This window comes from Balaenoptera borealis (assembly GCF_965194805.1).
Source record: "Balaenoptera borealis genome assembly, chromosome: 3".
In the NCBI taxonomy this organism is placed as follows: domain Eukaryota; kingdom Metazoa; phylum Chordata; class Mammalia; order Artiodactyla; family Balaenopteridae; genus Balaenoptera; species Balaenoptera borealis.
In genome coordinates, this window is record NC_138866.1 from 27,266,070 (window position 1) to 27,285,757 (window position 19,688).

Here is a 19,688-nt window from a genome sequence, read left to right on the forward strand (position 1 = left end):
ATATCCGGGAGAATAGGCATTGGCAGTTCATGATAGTTGTGTGCTTCAGCCAACAAATTCTTCCTTTACTAATTTGCGAAATGAATTTACCATCTAAATTGTGCTCCATTTTTTATGATCAAGATTAATTTTTTAAAATTGATTTTATAAAATAATAGTTAGAGGTAATTTAGAATTCCTAATGTGCAGAATGTATACAGTTCTAAATGTCACAGTTGCCTTGCAGTGCAGTTCTAGGTCAGTATTATTCAAAGGTGGTCCAGGAGCCACAGGCATTAGAATCGCCAGGGGATGGGGGATTTTTACAAGAAGAAAATGAAGATTCCTGGGCCCCACTCCAGACTGACTGGATCAGAACCTCTGTGGATAAAGCCCAGAAATCTTTATTTGTAACAGGTACTCCAGCAGATTCTTATGTACTATGTATACTGAAATTTGAGAACCACTGCCCTAACAGTTAAAACAAGTGAGGAAGGTGCATTCTCATTCACGTATAAGTGTTGATGATAGTGAGCATGAAGCATAGAATGTGACATAAGAAATAGGTTTTTTGAAACAGAAGGATGATATACAGTGATCTTTGAATAACAAACCTACAGCCTTCTAAGAGGAAGTAAATGTGTCTTTAGATCCCATTTTGCCCATTTATTTATTTATTTATTTATTTATTTATCTAAATATTTATTTATTTATTTATTTTGGCTGCACCAGGTCTTCATTGTGACGTACGGGATCTTCATTGCGGCATGTGGGCTTAGTTGGGGCACATGTACTCTTAGTTGCGGCATGCACACTTCTTAGTTGCAGCATGCATGCAGGATCTAGTTCCCCAACCAGGGATCAAACCCGGTCCCCTGCATTGGGAGCATGGAGTCTTACCCACTGGACCACCAGGAAGTCCCTTGCGCATTCCCTTTAAGTTAAAACTAACCCACTGATACTTTTTAGGATCCTGAGCAGAGACCCACTGCAGATGAACTTCTGGATCGCCCTCTTCTCAGGAAACGCAGAAGGTAAAGAACAAAGAAGTTGCTTCATTTTCTTTCTGTAGATGGCTGACTGACTATTAGAAGCCTGACCAGAGTACTACAAAGAGAGGGTGGTGTTTCCTGACTTTGCCACTCTGCTGCTATTTTCTTCCAACATCTCTGCTTTCATTGCTTGATGTAGTTCCTGACTTTCACCTCCTTAACCTGTGCTACTTTGTTCTAAATTGATACTGATGAGACCCTAGAGCCCTTCACTCCTCCCCATCTTCTGTGAGTTCTAATCTAGAGTTTGGGCACTAGAGTGTAGTAATTAAGAGAGGAGGGCTCTGGACTCAGACATCCTTATGTTTGTATCTGAGTTGTGTCATTATCTTTGTCAAGTTATTTAACATCTCTGTCCCTTAGTTTTCTCTATAAAGTGAGGTAGGGTGAGGATTAAAGGAGGTAATGCATATAAAGTGCTCAGCCCAGGGCCTGGCACAAGGTGCTCAACAATTGTTGGATAGTAGTGTGGGTTTGGACCAGGCCTTTGCTTTTTAGTGCATTTGTTTAGATGGTAGATTGCAGTTGGATGGGTCCTCTTCAGATACCTTTTGCCCGTTTCCTGTAGTCGAGGTTGATTGATTCCTGACAGGTTATTTCCTGAGGTTTATTTAGTGTTAAAGGTCTCTAGAGGTAGGAAGAAGGTCCTTTATCCCTCACTTTTTGTAGGAGGCTTCAAACCCTAACTCAAAGGAAGAGGTGTTCTTCATCCTTCTTAAATGCTCTAGTCTCTGTTTCATCCTATTATACTATTTTTGCCTAACAACCCTTCTTCCTCCTCTACCAGTTCTTTGTTTTTGAGTCTTCCCAATATTCAAACATGTACTGTGCTCTTTTTCAAGTGTTGCCCTTAGATGCATTAAGTGTATACCTAATTCCATAATCTCTGCTGTTTGGTCAGTAACCTTTATTCTGTTGTATTAAATTAATCTTTTCTGGTTCTCCAGTTGATCTCCAGCCAGTGTTTTAGTGCATAGAATTATGTATAATACTCCAGATGCAGCACTGTAACCTTGCATTTATGTTCTATTCGTATTCAGGCAATATCACCCTCTAGGGCTGGTTAAGCATATTCTAATTCTTTATCTGGCTTATTTTCCAACAATATAATCACTGTTTAAATCTCTTATTTAAATATTTCCATTGATAATGCAATTTTTATTGAGAGAGTTGGAGATTTACATGTAGTACTTTGTTAGAACTTTGTTCTTTGATGGAAAAACAGAAGACAAAGAGCTTTCCAGATAGAGCACAGACACAGGGAATTGTGGAAGTATTCAGGAAGCACACTAAGTCCTGTTTGGCTAGAGGTTCTAGACCTGGCGTTCTCAATAGCAACACCTCAGGAAATTTAAAGAAAATGCTGGTTCTTAAGCACCACCCCAGGTCTTCAGCTATAATTGATTTAGGCAGAATGAGAACCCTGAGTTAGAACATGGGAGTGGATACAGGGAAGGAAGGCTGGAAGGGTAGGCAGAGAATGTTGAATGCCAGATGAAGGAATCTGTGCTTTATTCAAGGAATAGTACGGAAGTGTTGGATATTTATGAGAGGGCAGTTCATGTGATGAGAGATGCGCCTTAGGAAGAGTTATTTAGCAGTACTAATATCAGTGTTAAATCAGTATAGGACTGATTAAAGTGGATTAAAACTGTGGTGAGACCAATTAGGTGCTACCACAGCCCAGTTGGGAAGTAAAGCTGCCCAGAACCAAGGTGGTGAGACTGGGAAGGAGACGTGAGTAAAAGGGCATTGTATAAGTAGAATCTATAAAACTTGAATATTGAAGAAAGGAAGACAGCTGAGTCCAAAACCACTGAAGTTTTAAACCTAGTTCACTGGGAGAATAGAGGGTGCCCGCTATAGAATTAGGAGAGTCAGAAAGAAAAGCTGTATTGGAAAAAGATAATGAGCTGAGCTTTAGAGATGTTGAGTTTAGGGAGTCAGTGAGCAGACTAAAGGAAGATGTCAGCAGGTTCCTAAAATGGGCATCAGAGGTTCTCAAGGCTCTCTGGTCCGGCCTGGAACATTTCTCAGAGACAGAAAACAAATGGCCCCAGACTACTGGCCCCCTTGTATTTAATGAATTGTCTAATGCTAGGCCTATAGAACTGTTTCAGTTGTATCGAAGTACTTTCCTAAAAGTATTGTAACATTGTGGGAGGCATATGGTTTATAGAAGATTAAGTCTGTGAAAGGTTTTAAAGAGACACTAGTGCAATATAGGAACCTATTATTTCTCTCATGTATCTTTGCTTTTCTTTTGGTAGAGAGATGGAGGAAAAAGTCACACTGCTTAATGCACCTACAAAGAGACCAAGGTAATGCTCAAGAGACTCTTGAAAAGTAATATATCTTAAATTACCACCAGGGGGTCTTTCTTTCTTGGGTCTGGACATTGTTTGATCCCAGTAAGAAGCCTTTGGCATCCTTTCAGAAGGCAACATCTGCTTAAATGTCAAATAGTCATGTCAGAGAAAAAGAAAGCTATAATTTTACCCTCATGCTAAAGTGGACATCATTATCATGATGAATGTTGAAAAGTTGAAAAGTGTAGGTGTTATGAATCAGACTGCTATCTGATCTGGCTGAGCTGTGATGAAGCCTTAAGGCAGGAATTGCAAAGCCTGCTATGATAGAGGGTTGAAATAAGTTGTCGAGAAAGAACATACTTTCTCATACCATAATTGGCAGTTCTCAGGGAAAAGACTGGAAGCATTTTTCTTTGATATAATTTTTATGTTAAATGTTCCTTTGTTCTGGGGGTTGTCGGCAGGTCAAGCACTGTGACTGAAGCACCCATTGCTGTGGTAACATCCCGAACCAGTGAAGTCTATGTTTGGGGTGGTGGGAAATCCACTCCCCAGAAACTGGATGTCATCAAGAGTGGCTGTAGTGCCCGGCAGGTGTGTGCAGGGAATACCCACTTTGCTGTGGTCACAGTGGAGAAGGAACTATACACCTGGGTGGTAAGTGAAAGCTACGTACTTTAGAACAGTGACGTGCGCCTCATTGTTTACTGGGCCCAGGATGTCTAAGAATTTTGTTGGTTGAACATGTGCTGCAGAAGTGGCAGCATGGGATGATGGGATGTAAGCTCTTTTGAGAGTAGGGATTTTGTCTGTTTAGTTCACTGATGTATCCCCAATACCTGGTACATGTTAAGTCGCTTATAAATGTTTTTTGAATGAATGAATGAAAGAGAGAGAAAGAAGGAGAGAAAGAATTAAAAGGCTTGGACTCAGGAGATTGGATTCTCATTTACCACTGGGTGATTTCAGAAGGTCACTTAATTACTCTGTTCTATTACCATGCATTTCAGAGCAACTCATACCTGTGAAATAGCTTTGTAAACAAATGAAGCAGTGTACCATGTCAGGAAAATTCTAAGACCTCCGTCAGTGATTGAAGGTGGAATATCTTGAGTAGAATTTTCCTTTGTTCACCTCTAGATTCTATCCTCTCTCTCACTTCGAACAAACTGCCTCTATTTGTTGTCTCTTTTCTTATCTCCCACTCATTCCTCATTCACCTACAGTGCAGCTTCTATCCCTCCGCTCAATTGAAACTACTCTTGACAAAATGACCTATAAATTGTGAAAATAAAACAGATAGGTACATTTGAGTCCTTGCTTGATCTCCTGTAGTATTTGACATTGTTGGTCACTCCCTCCTTCTTGAAGCCTGGTCTTCCCTTGGCTGCCGCAAGAGCATGTTCTCTTGACTTTGCTCCTGTCTCTTCCGCTGTGCCTTCTCAGGCTCACTTCAGGCTGCTTTTTCTTTACCCGACCTTGTCTTATCTTAGGTTCCCGGTTCTTCCCACTCTTCCTCCTTCCTGAGGGAGCTCATTTTTTCCAGTAGTTTCAGATAACTTCTCCATAAGGACAGGCTTTATCCCCAGTGTGTGACAGAGTAGACACTCAACTATTGGATTGAGAGAAAGAATGAGTGATTTGGCCTCTGTTATAGAGTTTTAACTTGCTGTTATTTCCTAAAATCCTCTCACTTAAAGAACTAGTTTCTGGGGGGCTGCCAGAGGTGGATTGAAATTAGTGCCTTAAAAAACATTTGTGTAAGGACTTACAGTTGAGTTATTGAATGGGAAGAATTACTTATGTCTTTAAAACTGTTGAAAAGTCATGTAGGACTATTCTCAGTGCTTTATAGCAGCGTCTTTGATGTAACCAGATTCCTTATGACGGTTACGTATTTCAGGGAAACTGTGACCAAAATTTGTAAAACTTTTATAAGGATTTCCAAGAGGCTGTACTCCTGTAAAAAAACAATCAAATTAGACTGCATAAAGAGTTTTTTCATCATCACCCATAATTAAATAGACAGTTCACCTTAGACTTGAAGAAGAAAGACAAAATTGAGAATGGGTCCTTTTAAGGCCCGATGGATATCAGTCTGGATACTTTAATAATCTTTATCTGTTGGCAGGGGTTTTTTACTATCTACCATTAAAAGGTTTAATCCTCTTACCTTTTTTTTTCCCCGTTTCTATATTTCCAACTGATTTTTTTCCTACTGTTTTTCTTAATAAGAAGTGATATTACAGACTAGATTAAAGATTTGGCGTGAAAAGTTTAAAACTTCACAAGACCTATTTATTTCACAGAACATGCAAGGGGGTACTAAACTCCATGGTCAGCTGGGCCATGGAGACAAAGCCTCCTACCGACAGCCAAAGCACGTGGAAAAGTTGCAAGGCAAAGCTATCCATCAGGTGTCATGTGGCGATGATTTCACTGTCTGTGTAACAGGTAAGCCAGCAGCAGAAAGCACCCAGCTGCATTTAATGTGGGGTATTTTACTTAATTCTATGCAGTTTTAGTTGGGATTTTACAACAAAAGACAGTATCCAAAGAACCAAAGACAGTGAGCAAATATTATACACATTAATAACAACATGCCCAACTTGCTATAGCATTAGAGTAGTGATGAGCAAGGAGAAGGCAGATGGATAACAGAGAAGAGGTGGGATTAGGAGAAATATATCATATGTCCCAGTTGTGGGGGGAGCAGAAATAACCTCACTACCTAGTCAGGTGTAGATAACGCTGAATCAGGAATTGGGAGCTCAAATTTAGTTTGGGTCTTGCCAGTACTCGCTTTATGATTCCTTGGTGCTTCCCTTTTTCTCTGTAAAATAGAGATGGCCCCGGTAAAATTTTAAGCCTCTTTAATATATCATCCCACCATTCTTTTTTTAACTGTTACTGTAACAGTACACATGACCCCCTAAATACCAACAACTCTAGGTTTGATAGACAGTCTATCAGATTTCTCTGATATAATCATCCCATGTGAGCTCATTGGCTGAGGTCATCCTCATTCCAGCCCTGCCCAGCTTTCTGATTAGACAAAATAAGTCATTCCTTTGATGGGTTCTGCTTTCCTTCCTTTCACAGATGAAGGTCAGCTCTATGCGTTTGGATCTGACTATTATGGCTGCATGGGCATGGACAAGATTGCTGGCCCTGAACTATTAGAACCCATGCAGCTGGACTTCTTCCTAAACAATCCAGTGGAGCAGGTCTCCTGTGGAGATAATCATGTGGTGGTTTTGACACGAAACAAAGAAGTCTACTCTTGGGGCTGTGGTGAATATGGTAGGTGTAGCCTTGACTCTGTCCACTTATTCCCAGGCGGACAACCTGACCTCATGCTTGTGTGCCTCTAAACACATCATGCAGCCTCTATTTAAGAAGTGTTAATTCAGTAAAAGAGAATCTTTTTTTTTTTTTATTTATTTTTGGCTGCGTTGGGTCTTTGTTGCTGCGCGCGGGCTTTCTCTAGTTACGGCGAGTGGGGTCTACTCTTCGTTGCGGTGCGTGAGCTTCTGATTACAGTGGCTTCTCTTGTTGCAGAGCACGGGCTCTAGGTGTGTAGGCTTCAGTAGTTGTGGCACATGGGCTCAGTAGTTGTGGCGCACGGGCTTAGTTGCTCCGTGGCATGTGGGATCTTCCCGGACCAGGGCTCAAACCCATGTCCCCTGCATTGGCAGGCAGATTCTTAACCACTGTGCCACCAGGGAAGTCCAGTAAAAGAGAATCTTATAGAATATTTTCATTGGGAAGGAAGCACTCATTTTATTTTATTTTATTTTTTAAGTTGAGAGGTATAGTAGATTTTATTTTATTTTATTTCTTTTTTATTTATTTATTTATTTGGTTGCACCAGGTCTTAGATGCAGCAAGCGGGCTCCTTAGTTGCCACTTGCCGGCTCCTTAGCTGCAACACGTGGGCTCCTTATTTGCAGCTCGCGGGCTCCTTAGTTGTAGCTCACCAGCTCCGTAGTTGTGGCATGCGAACTCCAAGTTGCAGCATGCACGTGGGATCTAGTTCCCTGACCAGGGATCCAAGCCGGGCCCCCTGCATTGGGAGCGCAGAGTCTTATCCACTGCACCACCAGGGAAGTCCCTGGAAGCCCTCATTTTAATGATTTTCTTTCTTATGTGTGTCTCAGGAAGGCTGGGTTTGGATTCAGAAGAGGATTATTATACACCACAAAAGGTAAAATCAGAGGCAACTTCTTCCTAGAGCCTATCTAGGTCACACAGACTCCAGTAATATGTCCTCTTTACCTGACTCCTCATATCAAGGTGTTTATCCCTGAAATATTTCCTATCTGGGAGCCTGACAATCCAGGATTCCTAATTTAGCACTATGTGGTCTTGTCATCTGACTAAATCATCAAAAGTTGCGAAAGAAGATGCAGCCACTGTGGACACTCTGGAGTCACATCTTGATTGGGGATGAGCGCTAAAATCAGAATGTATAATGAAGAAGTCACATCAAGCTAAACACACCCTGGATGGGAAATATTGGAAAGCAATAGAGTATCCCTTAACCCAGCACAGCCATTTCCCTTCCCCTTTCCACAGTTGGATACCAAATGAAGTAGTTGTTTGTATTTAGGGGTCATATTGTATGAAATGTAATATCTAATTCCTCTCAGTACTGCAAGAGCTGGCACTGAAAGAGCTGGCACGGGAGCTGAAACAAGCAGAGAGAGCACGGTCACATGCACCGTAGGACACAGGCTCACCCACTGTTCACTATTAACAATGTTTATTTACATTTTAAAAATTAACATATATCTGTGGGACCATTCTCAATCAATAGGATTCACAGCTATTCCTCTTCTCCTGAAAAGACTATAGGAGAAGGTTTGAGGTTTGAGTTTTCAGGTTTCACAGACATCCATCATGTCCCCCCACCATTCTTCAGCCCTGTCTAGTTAGCTGCAGAGGGATGTGAGCCTTCAGAAGTCTTGGCTGCTGCCTCAATCCTTGGTCACCTCACTTATTATATGACCAGACTGGCACCCCACAGGGCTACTGAGCTTCTTCTGTAACTATCATGGGATCTCTGCATCTCAGAGGGCTAAATCAGTAATAGATCGAAGCTTCTCTTTTCCCAGTGTTTTCTGAGAAGTCTTCCTAAGTAGGACCTATTGCTAAAACTTTTAGCTGACCTGGAATTGCCTTCTTTTACTTTATTATAAAACTTGAGCTCCTTGTTGAAAACAGTAGCCTCTAAGCTGCTGGGCAAATCTGAAGAAAATAGAGCAACCTTTATTTCCTTGTAGTCATTCTGCTAAATGCAGAGCATCATTTTTTAAAGAATTTGAGGGTTTTTCCCTAATACAAGTTATGTTTGGGAGATTTTCTGATTTTTTTTTTTTTCTTGCAGGTGGATGTTCCCAAGGCCTTGATTATTGTCGCAGTTCAATGTGGCTGTGATGGGACATTTCTGCTGACCCAGTCAGGCAAAGTGCTGGCCTGTGGACTCAATGAGTTCAACAAACTGGGTCTGAATCAGTGCATGTCTGGAATCATCAATCATGAAGTGAGTACCCCGCTTGGTATCCTAAGTACATCATCAGAACTTCTCTAGGTTGGAATTTCTTTGGAAATGCTATTATTGGTTTGTGACCGTGGAATTTGACTTAAGAATAAAGTGACGATCTCACAGACATTATGTCCAGTAAAGTAGCCAGCCACAAAAGTGTACATACTATATGATGCCCATCATATGAAGTTTAAGAACAGGCAAAATTAACTTATGATGGCAAAAGTCAAAACAGTGGTTACTTCTGGGAAGAGGGGCATAGGTGTTAACAGAAAGGGTAGGAGGGACCCTAGGGTGATGGAAATGGTCTATATCTTGATCTGGATGGTAGTTTTACATTTATATACCTTTAGAAAAATGTATCAAGCTGTACAATATTGTATAGTACGTTATACCTCAATAAATAAATTGACTACAAACAATCAGTGATGGAATTCAGATTCTACCTTATCACTGAAGTAGGTACAAGAAAATTAACATTATGAAAAGAAACATTTTTCCATGTACCACCTCTCTAGGGAGTTTTTATGATTACTCTCAAATCACTGATCCTATACAGGCTTATTAAATGTAATTACCATTCACCTCCTTCAAGGATGTCATAAATTCGCCACTGATATTAAGTACTAGTCCCCTCTTTGTGTTAGTATGATGAGTTTTTGTCATTTTCTAAAGAGTCGTATTGAGACAAGTTTGCTGTCTCAATGGAAAAGGTAAGAATTTTTAAGCAATCTCTAAAGTAGTGATTGTGAAATGGGAGAGTGCAAATTTGGAGCAGGTCTGGGGAGGGTGTCCATGTAGTTTGAAAAGGCATATTCAGAATTACCATTACTTGATTTGGGTTTTGTTATAACATTGTGTTTGTTGTGAAATTTTAAACTTACATGGGAAGATTTATTTTTATGCTAATCTAAAGGGAACGTGGGTTTTAACAAGTTGAGAATATTGTAGGTAAAATTAGATCACAGTAAACTGATGGGCTGGACAGAGTCTTCAGGATTTTAATTCCTTCCCCTGCTTTTGTTAGGTATGTAGAGTGTATAACCAAGACAAAAGTCAATGATTCTATCCTTATATAGATGCCTTCTGGGATGGAGAGTTCATGTTTTGCATACCCTTATTTAGGAATCTTAAGACTTTTGTGGTCAGAAAGTCCTGCCTCATACTAAATTCTCCAATTACATATTGAGCTTATTTCTTCTTTAATCTATTGGAGATGAAAAGCTACCTGGCACCTTCTTAATAACATATTCGCTTGAAAGGCCTTTTGGTTACCACGACAACATTTTCAGCCTGTTTCCCCTCCATTTTTTACTTCATGAGTCTTTGCTTTGTGTTCTACCTTGTTTCAGGCATACCACGAAGTCCCCTACACAACCTCCTTTACCTTGGCCAAACAGTTGTCCTTTTATAAGATCCGTACAATTGCCCCAGGCAAGACTCACACTGCTGCTATTGATGGTGAGTTGATGTACGACTGTGTACACAGGCCTTAGTATTTCAGGTTCTTTTATTCTATCAAGTAGTAGCTCTTCTTAACTATATGTACATTCTCCTGATTTCCCCACATCATCCAGTATTATCTTATTAACAAATTGGGCATTCGAATAAATATTTTGTTGGTAATCATTATAAGTATATAATCAATACATTCCTTAATGAGAATACCATACCTATAATTTCTGGCAACTGCTATTTGTAATTAGCACCATCTATAAGTTTTCTAAGTTAAATAGTACCCATTTTCCACATTTAAAATAGAATATATAATATTGAGTCACTTCCTGGGTCTAATTGGTCATAGTTCTAGATGCCCTAGCTGCCCTAGGTCCAGGATTGTGTAGCTAGCTTTATATTTGTATACTCTAACAACCAGAAGCTGGTCTATGGGACTCTACATTGTCTGCATTTTCCCTCTGTTTCATGACCCATTTGTACCTGGTTATTTATTTTTGCTTCTGTCTCAGAGCGAGGCCGGCTGCTGACCTTTGGCTGCAACAAGTGTGGACAGCTGGGCGTTGGAAATTATAAGAAGCGTCTAGGAATCAACCTGTTGGGGGGCCCCCTAGGTGGAAAGCAGGTGATCAGAGTCTCCTGCGGTGATGAGTTTACCATTGCTGCCACTGATGGTGAGTCTGTACATGTTATTTCAGTTATTTCAGGCTTTCTGGATAGATGGCTAAATTTTAATTTTTGCTTGCAAAAGAGGTGGACTGGTTATTTGTGTAGCTGGATCATATGTTTACTTTTTTATCTGTGTTAAATTGGTGGCCAATTTTTATACCTGTGGAGCTTCATTAACTTTTCATGTGTCCAACATAGTGATTGCTGTAAAAAGGTCAGATTTCTAGAAAATGGCAAGTTAGTACTCTTAAATCCCTACTTTTTTTACTTTAACTTTTTTTGTACAATGTTTTAAGAATTATTAAATACTTATACATATACCTTGCCCAGTACCGTGTTGGTTCCAATAAATGTTGGGTGGCTAGAGAGGAGAACAACATAATTTAACCTTGCTCCTTGGTTGGGGTCAGCTGCACTGCAGTGATGTCTTTAGGGACTGCTAAGGCTTGAAGGGCTATATACCATGTGTTTCTCAACTTTCTGAATTGGTCTAATGGAATTTTCTTCTCTCTTTCCTCTCAGCTATTTCTTCTCCTCAGCATCCTGCTCCTATCACCACTTCTTTTCTGCAGCTTCTGCTAGCCTTCACTCCCTTTCCTCTTTCTTGTGCTTTCTTTTTTTCTTTTTTCTCTCTTCCTGTATCACCTTCTAAACTCTCTTGATTTTTGTAGCCACTTCTTTCTTGTGACTAGTGAACAACAAAAAAACATATTTCATCTTCTTATCTTTTGACTCATTTTGGCTTTTTTTGTTATTGCTCATGCTCTGGGATGTCTTTGTTTTCTTTCAGTCTGTGCCTGTCACTTACACAAGAGAGGTCCAGCGATAGTGTCAGATAAGTGATCTGTTACCATATTTAATTAAGTGAACCAGCCTTCAGAGTAGCACATTAACCTTCCCTGCTTGTCCCAAAACAAGTGGTTTTAGGGAACAGACTGGTTAGTTCAGGCTAGATAAATGGAAATGGTACCTAGAAAGACAGAATCAGGATGTCACTGAGGATTAAAAATAGTATAGCAAGTTCAGTAGCACTTTCTGACAGGGCCTCAGAGAGGTAATGTTTCTTCAGTATCTGTGTACTTCTCAAGTTAAACTTCAGAATGACGAGTATAGAGTTAGACTCTGTGTCTGGGCATATTACCTGTTGATAAATGTTCCTCTACTCCTCTGAACTGTACTTGATCACCTCATTCACATGGCAGACATAAACTGAGTGCCTGCTATGCTCCAGGTCCTCCTTTAGGCTCTGGGACTGTAGAAGTGAGTCTCAGTAAAGATAGAACCATCATATGATCCAGCAATTCCACTCCTGGGCATATATTCGAAGAAAAGGAAAACACTAATGTGAAAAGATACAGGCACCCCAGTATTCATAGCAGCACTATTTACAATAGCCAAGACATGGAAGCAACCTAAGTGTCCATCAACAGATGACTGGATAAAGAAGATGTGGTGCATATATACAATGAATGGGATATTACCCAGCCATTACAAAGAATGAAATTCTGCCATTTGCAACAATGTGTATGGACCTAGAGGGTATTATGTTTAGTGAAATAAGTCAGAGGATGGCAAATACTCTATGTTATCACTTATATGTGGAATCTAAAAAATAAAACAAATGGATAAGTATGACAAAACAGAAACAGACGTACAGAGAGAGTGAGAACAAACTAGTAGTTACCAGTGGGGAAGAAGAAGTGGGGAGGGGCAAGATAGGAGTATGGGGTTAAAAGATACAAACTACTATGTATACCATAAATAAGCACCAAGAATATATTGAACAGCACAGGAAAATATAGCCATTCTTTTATAATAACTTGAAATGGAATATAATCTATAAAAATATTTAATCACTATGTTGTATACCTGAAACTAATATAATATTATAAATCAACTATACTTCAAATTAAAAAAAAAAAAGTGAGTTTCAGAAAGCCCCTGTCCTCAGGGAACTCACAGTCTAGTAGGGTAGGGGAGACATACGTATAAACAGATTAGTGTAGTCAGGTAGGTTCAGTGCCATGATTGTAGTATCCAAGTCTAAAGCCTGGAGTGTCCAGGGCTCAATCCTTCTCTCCCTTTCTTTTTTTTTTTTTTAATATTTATTTATTCATTTATTTGTTTACACCAGGTCTTAGTTGCAGCAGGTGGGCTCCTTAGTTGCAGTTCCCGGGCTCCTTAGTTGCGGCATGTGAACTCTTAGTTGTGGCATGCATGTGGGATCTAGTTCCCTGACCAGGGATCACACCCGGGCCCCCTGCATTGGGAGCGCAGAGTCTTATCCACTGTGCCACCAGGGAAGTCCCTCTCCCTTTATTTTCTAAGTGAGCTTATTACCTTAAATCCTCCCTGAGCACTGATAGCTTTAATTACCGTACCTGACTTCTAGACTCACTGGTTCAACAGTCCCTTGATTTGGATGTCTAAAGATAAAGTGGCTTTATAGCCCAGTCTTCCCAGGTTGGTCCTGATTCATGCCTACTGTCCGGGCTTAATCATTAATAGCACCCCCTTTTCATTAAAAAATGCCCTGATTTGGATAAGAGGTAATGGGCGTCTCAAACAAACTTACTGTATTCAAAATCAAATTTCCGATCTTCTGTTCAAACCTGTTCCTCCTGCAGCCTTCCTGTTTCAGAAAATGGCAGCTCTATCCTACACCCCACATCCCATCCATTAGCAAATTCTATAGATTATCTTCAGAATATATCCAACCACTTTTTACCATCTTCACTATTACAACTGATCTCCCTGCTTCCGTCCTTGGGCCCCTGCAGTCAGTTCTCCTCATGGTAGCCTGGGGGATCCTTTTAAATACCTACTGTTCAGAATCTCTACTAGTTTCCTATCTCAAACAGTAAAAACCAAAGTCATTGGAATGGCCTGCATGACCCAGACTTCAGTCACCCCCTGACCTCTTCTGTGGCCACCGTCCCCTCCTTTACTTTGCTCCAGCTGCAGAGGACTTCTGTGTTGTGTTTGTGATACATACTTTGCACTTTGCTATTCCCTCTGCCTAGAAAGCTCTTCCCCTAAATATCCACCTGGTTCTCTCTCACTTCAATCAGGTCTCTGCTCAAGTATCAACAAGTACTTCTCTGACTACCCTGTCTAAAGTAATGATACCCTACTATTATTGTTTATTTCCACTTTTCTTTATTGTTTATCTTCCTTCTTAGCACTTAATGCTACCTGAAGTAATTTATTTATCAGTCTCTCCCCACTAGAATGTCAGTTCCACAAGGGCAGCAACTTTGTTTTGTTCTCTGCTCTCTTCCTAGCACTTCCAGCAGTGCCTGTCATGAAGTAGATGCCCAATAATTATTTGAATGAATGACCAAAAATGTTGAATGAGTGAATGAATGGATAGCAGTATGTAGGAGCGGTGGTCATTTTTACCTGGGTGGCATCAGGAGTTGTTTAGGCTTTATATAGGGGAATAAATAGCTTTCCCTTGTTTTATACATGGTGGAAAATCTTTTTAGCTCCAGGGCATAAAGATGGGGAACCCAGAAGAGTGGGGAAGCCAGTGTTCTGTTCAATTGTCTGCTGTTTAATTTTTTTTGTCTAGATAATCACATTTTTGCCTGGGGCAATGGTGGTAATGGTCGCCTGGCAATGACCCCCACAGAGAGACCACATGGCTCTGATATCTGCACTTCATGGCCTCGGCCTATCTTTGGATCTCTGCATCACGTCCCAGACTTATCTTGCCGAGGCTGGCACACCATTCTCATTGTTGGTAAGGGTCCATATGTGTTGGTTAGGATGGCTTTGACAGAGGATAGACCCACATCTAAGTTACTGGTGGTCACATTCTGGCAAACAGAAGTGTCCTGAAGAAAAGAAGCTACTCGTGTAAGTCTTCATAATTGTCATTGATACCATATCTAGTGGTAGGAATAGAACATTGTCGTTTGCTGTCTTATGATAACTTCAGGCTCTGCCCCCCTCGCTGTAGAATTTGTTACTTCTAGTAGTCCACTAATTAGTTTATCTGTGCTCATGCTTTTGTGAGAAACATACAGTACACCTTTAAAAAGAAACTGAATCATAACTGCTTCCTGCATACAGATTCCTTTGTTATGAACAAATTATAAAGGTCTGTGTGAAGGTTTAGAAGTTCATTCTTTAGGTCAGTGGTTCACAATCTTGGCTGCGCGTTAGAATCCCTTGAGGAGTTTAGAAATCCCATTGTCCTGACCAATTAAATCAGAACCTCTGGGGTGGGACCTAGGCATTTCTACTTTCTAAAGCTTCCCAGGTGATTCCAAAGAATAGTTAAGGTGGAGAATTGCTACATAGTTGAATATAGTTAGAGTAGCTATTGGTGCTTGGCTTATAATATTTATATCTGGTATGAGAGATAGCAGTTATCTCCTAGATTAACTCCCTGTCCTAGGCTGTCACTTTTCCTGTCTCTGGCTGTAAACAATGCTTACCTACTGAATATTTTTCCTCAGAGAAAGTATTGAATTCTAAGACCATCCGTTCGAATAGCAGTGGTTTATCCATCGGAACTGGTAAGTAGTAGTATCTCAAGTACCAGTGGTTTTCTGAGGTGTGAGTCTTTGGGTTGAATTCCGTGCAGCCTCCCAAAAAAGGAAATAGGAAATATCTTTGGGAAATGAGGAATACAGTGATCAAGAGGGAAGGTCATAGTTTGGTAGATTTCACAGTAAGTCATGACTTTTACATTGCGGTCAGAGGGAGAGTACATCTTTGCCACCACACATGTGGGAGTAATTATGTGGCTTGCCCAACATTGTATTGTGACTTACGTACTGTTTCTTTTCTTACAATGCTAGGGGCTATGGGTTCTGTCTACCCTTTACTTCCATAGTGTTCCCAGGGGTATTCCAATCTATAGAAGTAGTCCTTCAGAATAAGCCCTTAGAATTAAAAGTTGGCTAAACTTTCAATGTAGTTGGGAAAATCAGCCCAAACCTCTCTAATACTTTTCCTTTGGCTGCTTTCTTCATGGTTCTCTTATTTGGGGCCATGCTAGGAAATTGAATCTGTGTTCCTTTTGGTTTTCCATTTGCTAGAGTACCTGTAGTCTTTGATGTCTCAGAACTGGATTCTGATATTTTGTGCAATCAAAACAGATGAAGACCCAGAATGAAAGCAGACTAATCCTCCAAAAAGGCAGTTGAAAATCTGATCTAGACTTGTTGAGCTCTAGTTTACACAAACACACATCATACCTTTTATTAGTTTCCTTTAGTAATCCATTGCTCAGCATCTGTTTGTGCATATTAATATCTGTCACAAGTGATAAAATACCTTTTTGCTAAGCACAGCTGTTATATTACAGCTCCGTTTTACTGGAACAGTATTTAAAGGAAAAACATAAGATTAAAAGCACGTGTCCATTGTCTGGAAAATATAAACTCTGTAAGGGCAACGATTTTTGTCTTTTTTATTCAATAATTTTATCCACATTGCCTAGAAGAATGCCTGGCACATGGTAAATGCTCAATAAATATTTGTTGGTTGAATATGTTATAACCATCCAGTGGAATGTTGTATGTGTTAAAATGAACAACATGTACAAATATTTCCATAATGTGAAATGTAAAAAGAAAGTTGCAGCAGACTACATGCCTTTTTATAAAGTTCAAAAACAAGCAAAATAAATAATATATTGCTTAAGGATACCTAAGTATGTGATAAAGGTTTTTTTTTTTTGCAAGAAGAAATGAAAAATACAAAATTAATCAGAGTAGTTATATGTAGGTAGGAGGCCAGAGAAGGAAGGAATTCACAAGGCAGATGGAGCAATACAGGTAATATTCTTGTTCAGCCCTGTCCCATCGCTCTTTCTGCAATAATGGAAATGTTCTATGTCTGTGCTGTCCAGTATAATAGCCACCAGCCACATGTGGCTGTTGAGTAGTTGAAAAGTGGCTCTTGCGACTGAGGAACTGAATTTTTGATTCTGTTTAAATTTAAATAACCATATTTGGCTAATGGCTACCGTATTGGAAACTAATTGTACTTTCATGTAGTAGATGCATGTATGGTTATTTTGTTAGGCATCAAACCTTACACATACGTTAAAAATAGTCTTAATGTGTATGTCAAATGTAACATAATTTTTAAAAGCCATTTAAAACAAAAAAGCAAGCTTGAAAGGTTATTTTGGCATCTACAGTTCTGCTGCTTCGGTAGGATCACAGTGTGGCATAGTCAGTCCTCAAGCCAGGTTAGCTGGTGATCATAAATAAGCTTTTACATTTAACTTTAGAATATACCACGCAATTTTTTTTTTTTTTTAGCTTTGGCAAATTACTTTCTTAGTTATATTTTTCTTTGGTCCATATTAAAACTCAGTTTCATTTCCTGACTGTACATCAACTCATCTTCATTAAATGTAACTTGGAATATGCTGCATGATATTTAAAGAACCAGCCATCATATTTTTTAAATTCTTACGAATAGTCATTAAAGAATTTAATGAATTTAACGGTTGAGGACTTCTCCATTCAGGTGTTTCCCCGTAAAGGGAGTTAATGGTGAGTTTATCTGGCAACTTTAAGAGGTGTTTGGCTCAAATGTGAAAAAGCTTTGTATATAAGATGAACCTCTGTGGAGGATGTTGGAGTCTGGGTATATCTGTTAAGGCATGGATGCTGTGGTTGGGGTGAGTATTCAGTAATGCTGTAGAACATTGATAATCTGCTGTGGACATAAGGATAAGCAAGTTTGGAAAGTAGAAGTGAATATTGCTATAAAGATACTGATACACAGTACCTTGTATAAAACTAAAAATTTAGTCCCAAGTATCTGACTTACACTGTTGCTGTTCTGCTTCACGCAACTCTAGGAACCTCTCCAGGGGTCGGTGGGGCTATCAGATGGTAAATCTTGCTGCATAGCAAAGCTTTCTATTTCTGTGCTGTGTATCTGTCAGTGGTTCAGAGCTCTAGCCCAGGAGGTGGCAGCGGTGGCGGTAGGGGAGAAGAGGAGGACAGTCAGCAGGAATCTGAAACTCCTGATCCAAGTGGAGGCTTCCGAGGAACAATGGAAGCAGACCGAGGAATGGAAGGTTTAGTCAGTCCCACGGAGGCCGTGAGGATCGGTAGTGGGGCCAGCAGCTCCTGTCCTGGCTGGCTTCGAAAGGTAATTCCTTTGGTAGAGGTACCTCTGTAGGGACTAGAAAGGATCTGTTTCCCGTGTCCTATCCAAGCGTTTTGCAGCAGGCATCTAGGTTTCTGATTTCTACCTGAACCAAAATCACCAAATCTCTAATCCTTTTTCTTCCTGACAAGAAAAGATATAAGATGTGCTCATACCTGTATTACTTAAATGAATGGAAGTTAATGCAACCTTCCTTGAAGGCAGTTTTTATAATGCATGCATGCAAAGATTAAGCTTCTAGATTTTGTACTGTGGTTCGTAGAAGTAGAATATTGGGGCAATTGGAATGCCTTATGGTATAGAAATGCTTTAACAGTGGTTATCTATGAGTGATGGAATTACTGGTGATTTTTATCATCTCCCTTTGCCCATCTGTATTTTCACATTTTCTACAGTCAACATTTATAGTTAGAGAAATTTTAAATTTTTTACCCCCCCCGCACCAAAGAGAGAACCTGTAGATTTAAACCTCCCTCTATAATAAGATTAAACTTGATAGCTACATAGGAATATGAATGGAGGAAGCAGCACACGGTTCTATCTAAAGCTTTAGCCTCAGCCTTTAGCAACCTGGCAGTTGGCCTCACTGCCATCACCTTAGAGCTTCCCAACTTACTGAACAGCCTGTGTAGACTGAGTGTGTTAGAGAAACATGTCAGACACTCCAAAATGTTCTTGGATTTGAGTTTGAATTCGCTTCACTATTCACTCCTCAGAGGAAGGAAGGAATGGCAGGATGTTGACGGGTAGGGCGAGCTATGTTGTAACCACAACTGTCCTGCTCCACTAGAGGGTGCTGATGTCACGACAGAGTGAAAGCTATAGCAAGAAGAGAATTTGGGCGAAAGTAAATGGCTCAAACAGAACTGATGAGATTCTTTCTCTTATACATAGGAGCTGGAAAATGCAGAATTCATCCCTATGCCTGACAGCCCATCCCCCCTAAGTGCAGCTTTTTCAGAATCTGAGAAAGATACTCTGCCCTACGAAGAGCTACAAGGACTCAAGGTGGGCTCTGAAGCTCCTTTGGAACACAAGCCCCCAGCAGGAGCCTGGGTAACTGAGCTTTTGCCTTTAAATCACAACTAGGTAAACAGTGGCTGTAAGCTCTGCCCAGTTCTCCTGGCCTCACTGTCTTCCCCTCTAGTTTCATTGGTTTCCCAGCTGCCCAGCATCAACTCATACTGTCTGTTCAGTAGTGCTCAAAGCCTCTACGCAAGGCTAAACTGATTTCTGACACATTTCACATTTCTGACAGGCCCACATCTTTCTATACCAGATGATTGTCTTTCTTTTCTCTCTGCCTCAGAAGTACCAAAACTGAAATTCCAAAATTCAAATCCAATTTTTCATGACACTGCTGGGGTAGGTTGGAGGTTCTAAATGTAAGTAAGAAATAATACTTGTAGTCTGCTGGGGGAGCAATGCATGTATACCTAACTTTGGTAGAAATCAAATTGTGGTAAATATCTCAATAAAACTGTAAACCAGGGATCATCAAACTTTTTCTAAAGGGCTACATAGTAA

The 19,688-nt window shown here is 40.1% G+C and overlaps 1 protein-coding gene across 2 annotated transcripts in view; it reads left to right on the forward strand.

The window, feature by feature from the left end:
* Positions 1 to 19,688, forward strand: part of NEK9 (NIMA related kinase 9) — a 35,945-nt gene that overhangs the window by 10,454 nt on the left and 5,803 nt on the right. The window contains exons 8-20 of one of the 2 annotated variants that reach the window (XM_082387538.1): positions 949 to 1,013; positions 3,302 to 3,352; positions 3,808 to 4,000; positions 5,653 to 5,797; positions 6,446 to 6,646; positions 7,504 to 7,550; positions 8,733 to 8,888; positions 10,244 to 10,352; positions 10,859 to 11,020; positions 14,590 to 14,760; positions 15,482 to 15,541; positions 17,935 to 18,143; positions 19,056 to 19,217. In XM_082387538.1, coding sequence (XP_082243664.1) covers positions 949 to 1,013; positions 3,302 to 3,352; positions 3,808 to 4,000; positions 5,653 to 5,797; positions 6,446 to 6,646; positions 7,504 to 7,550; positions 8,733 to 8,888; positions 10,244 to 10,352; positions 10,859 to 11,020; positions 14,590 to 14,760; positions 15,482 to 15,541; positions 17,935 to 18,143; positions 19,056 to 19,217 — 1,731 coding nt within the window. The remainder of the gene's footprint in view (positions 1 to 948; positions 1,014 to 3,301; positions 3,353 to 3,807; positions 4,001 to 5,652; positions 5,798 to 6,445; positions 6,647 to 7,503; positions 7,551 to 8,732; positions 8,889 to 10,243; positions 10,353 to 10,858; positions 11,021 to 14,589; positions 14,761 to 15,481; positions 15,542 to 17,934; positions 18,144 to 19,055; positions 19,218 to 19,688) is intronic. The other variant, XM_082387539.1, reaches the window with a different exon arrangement.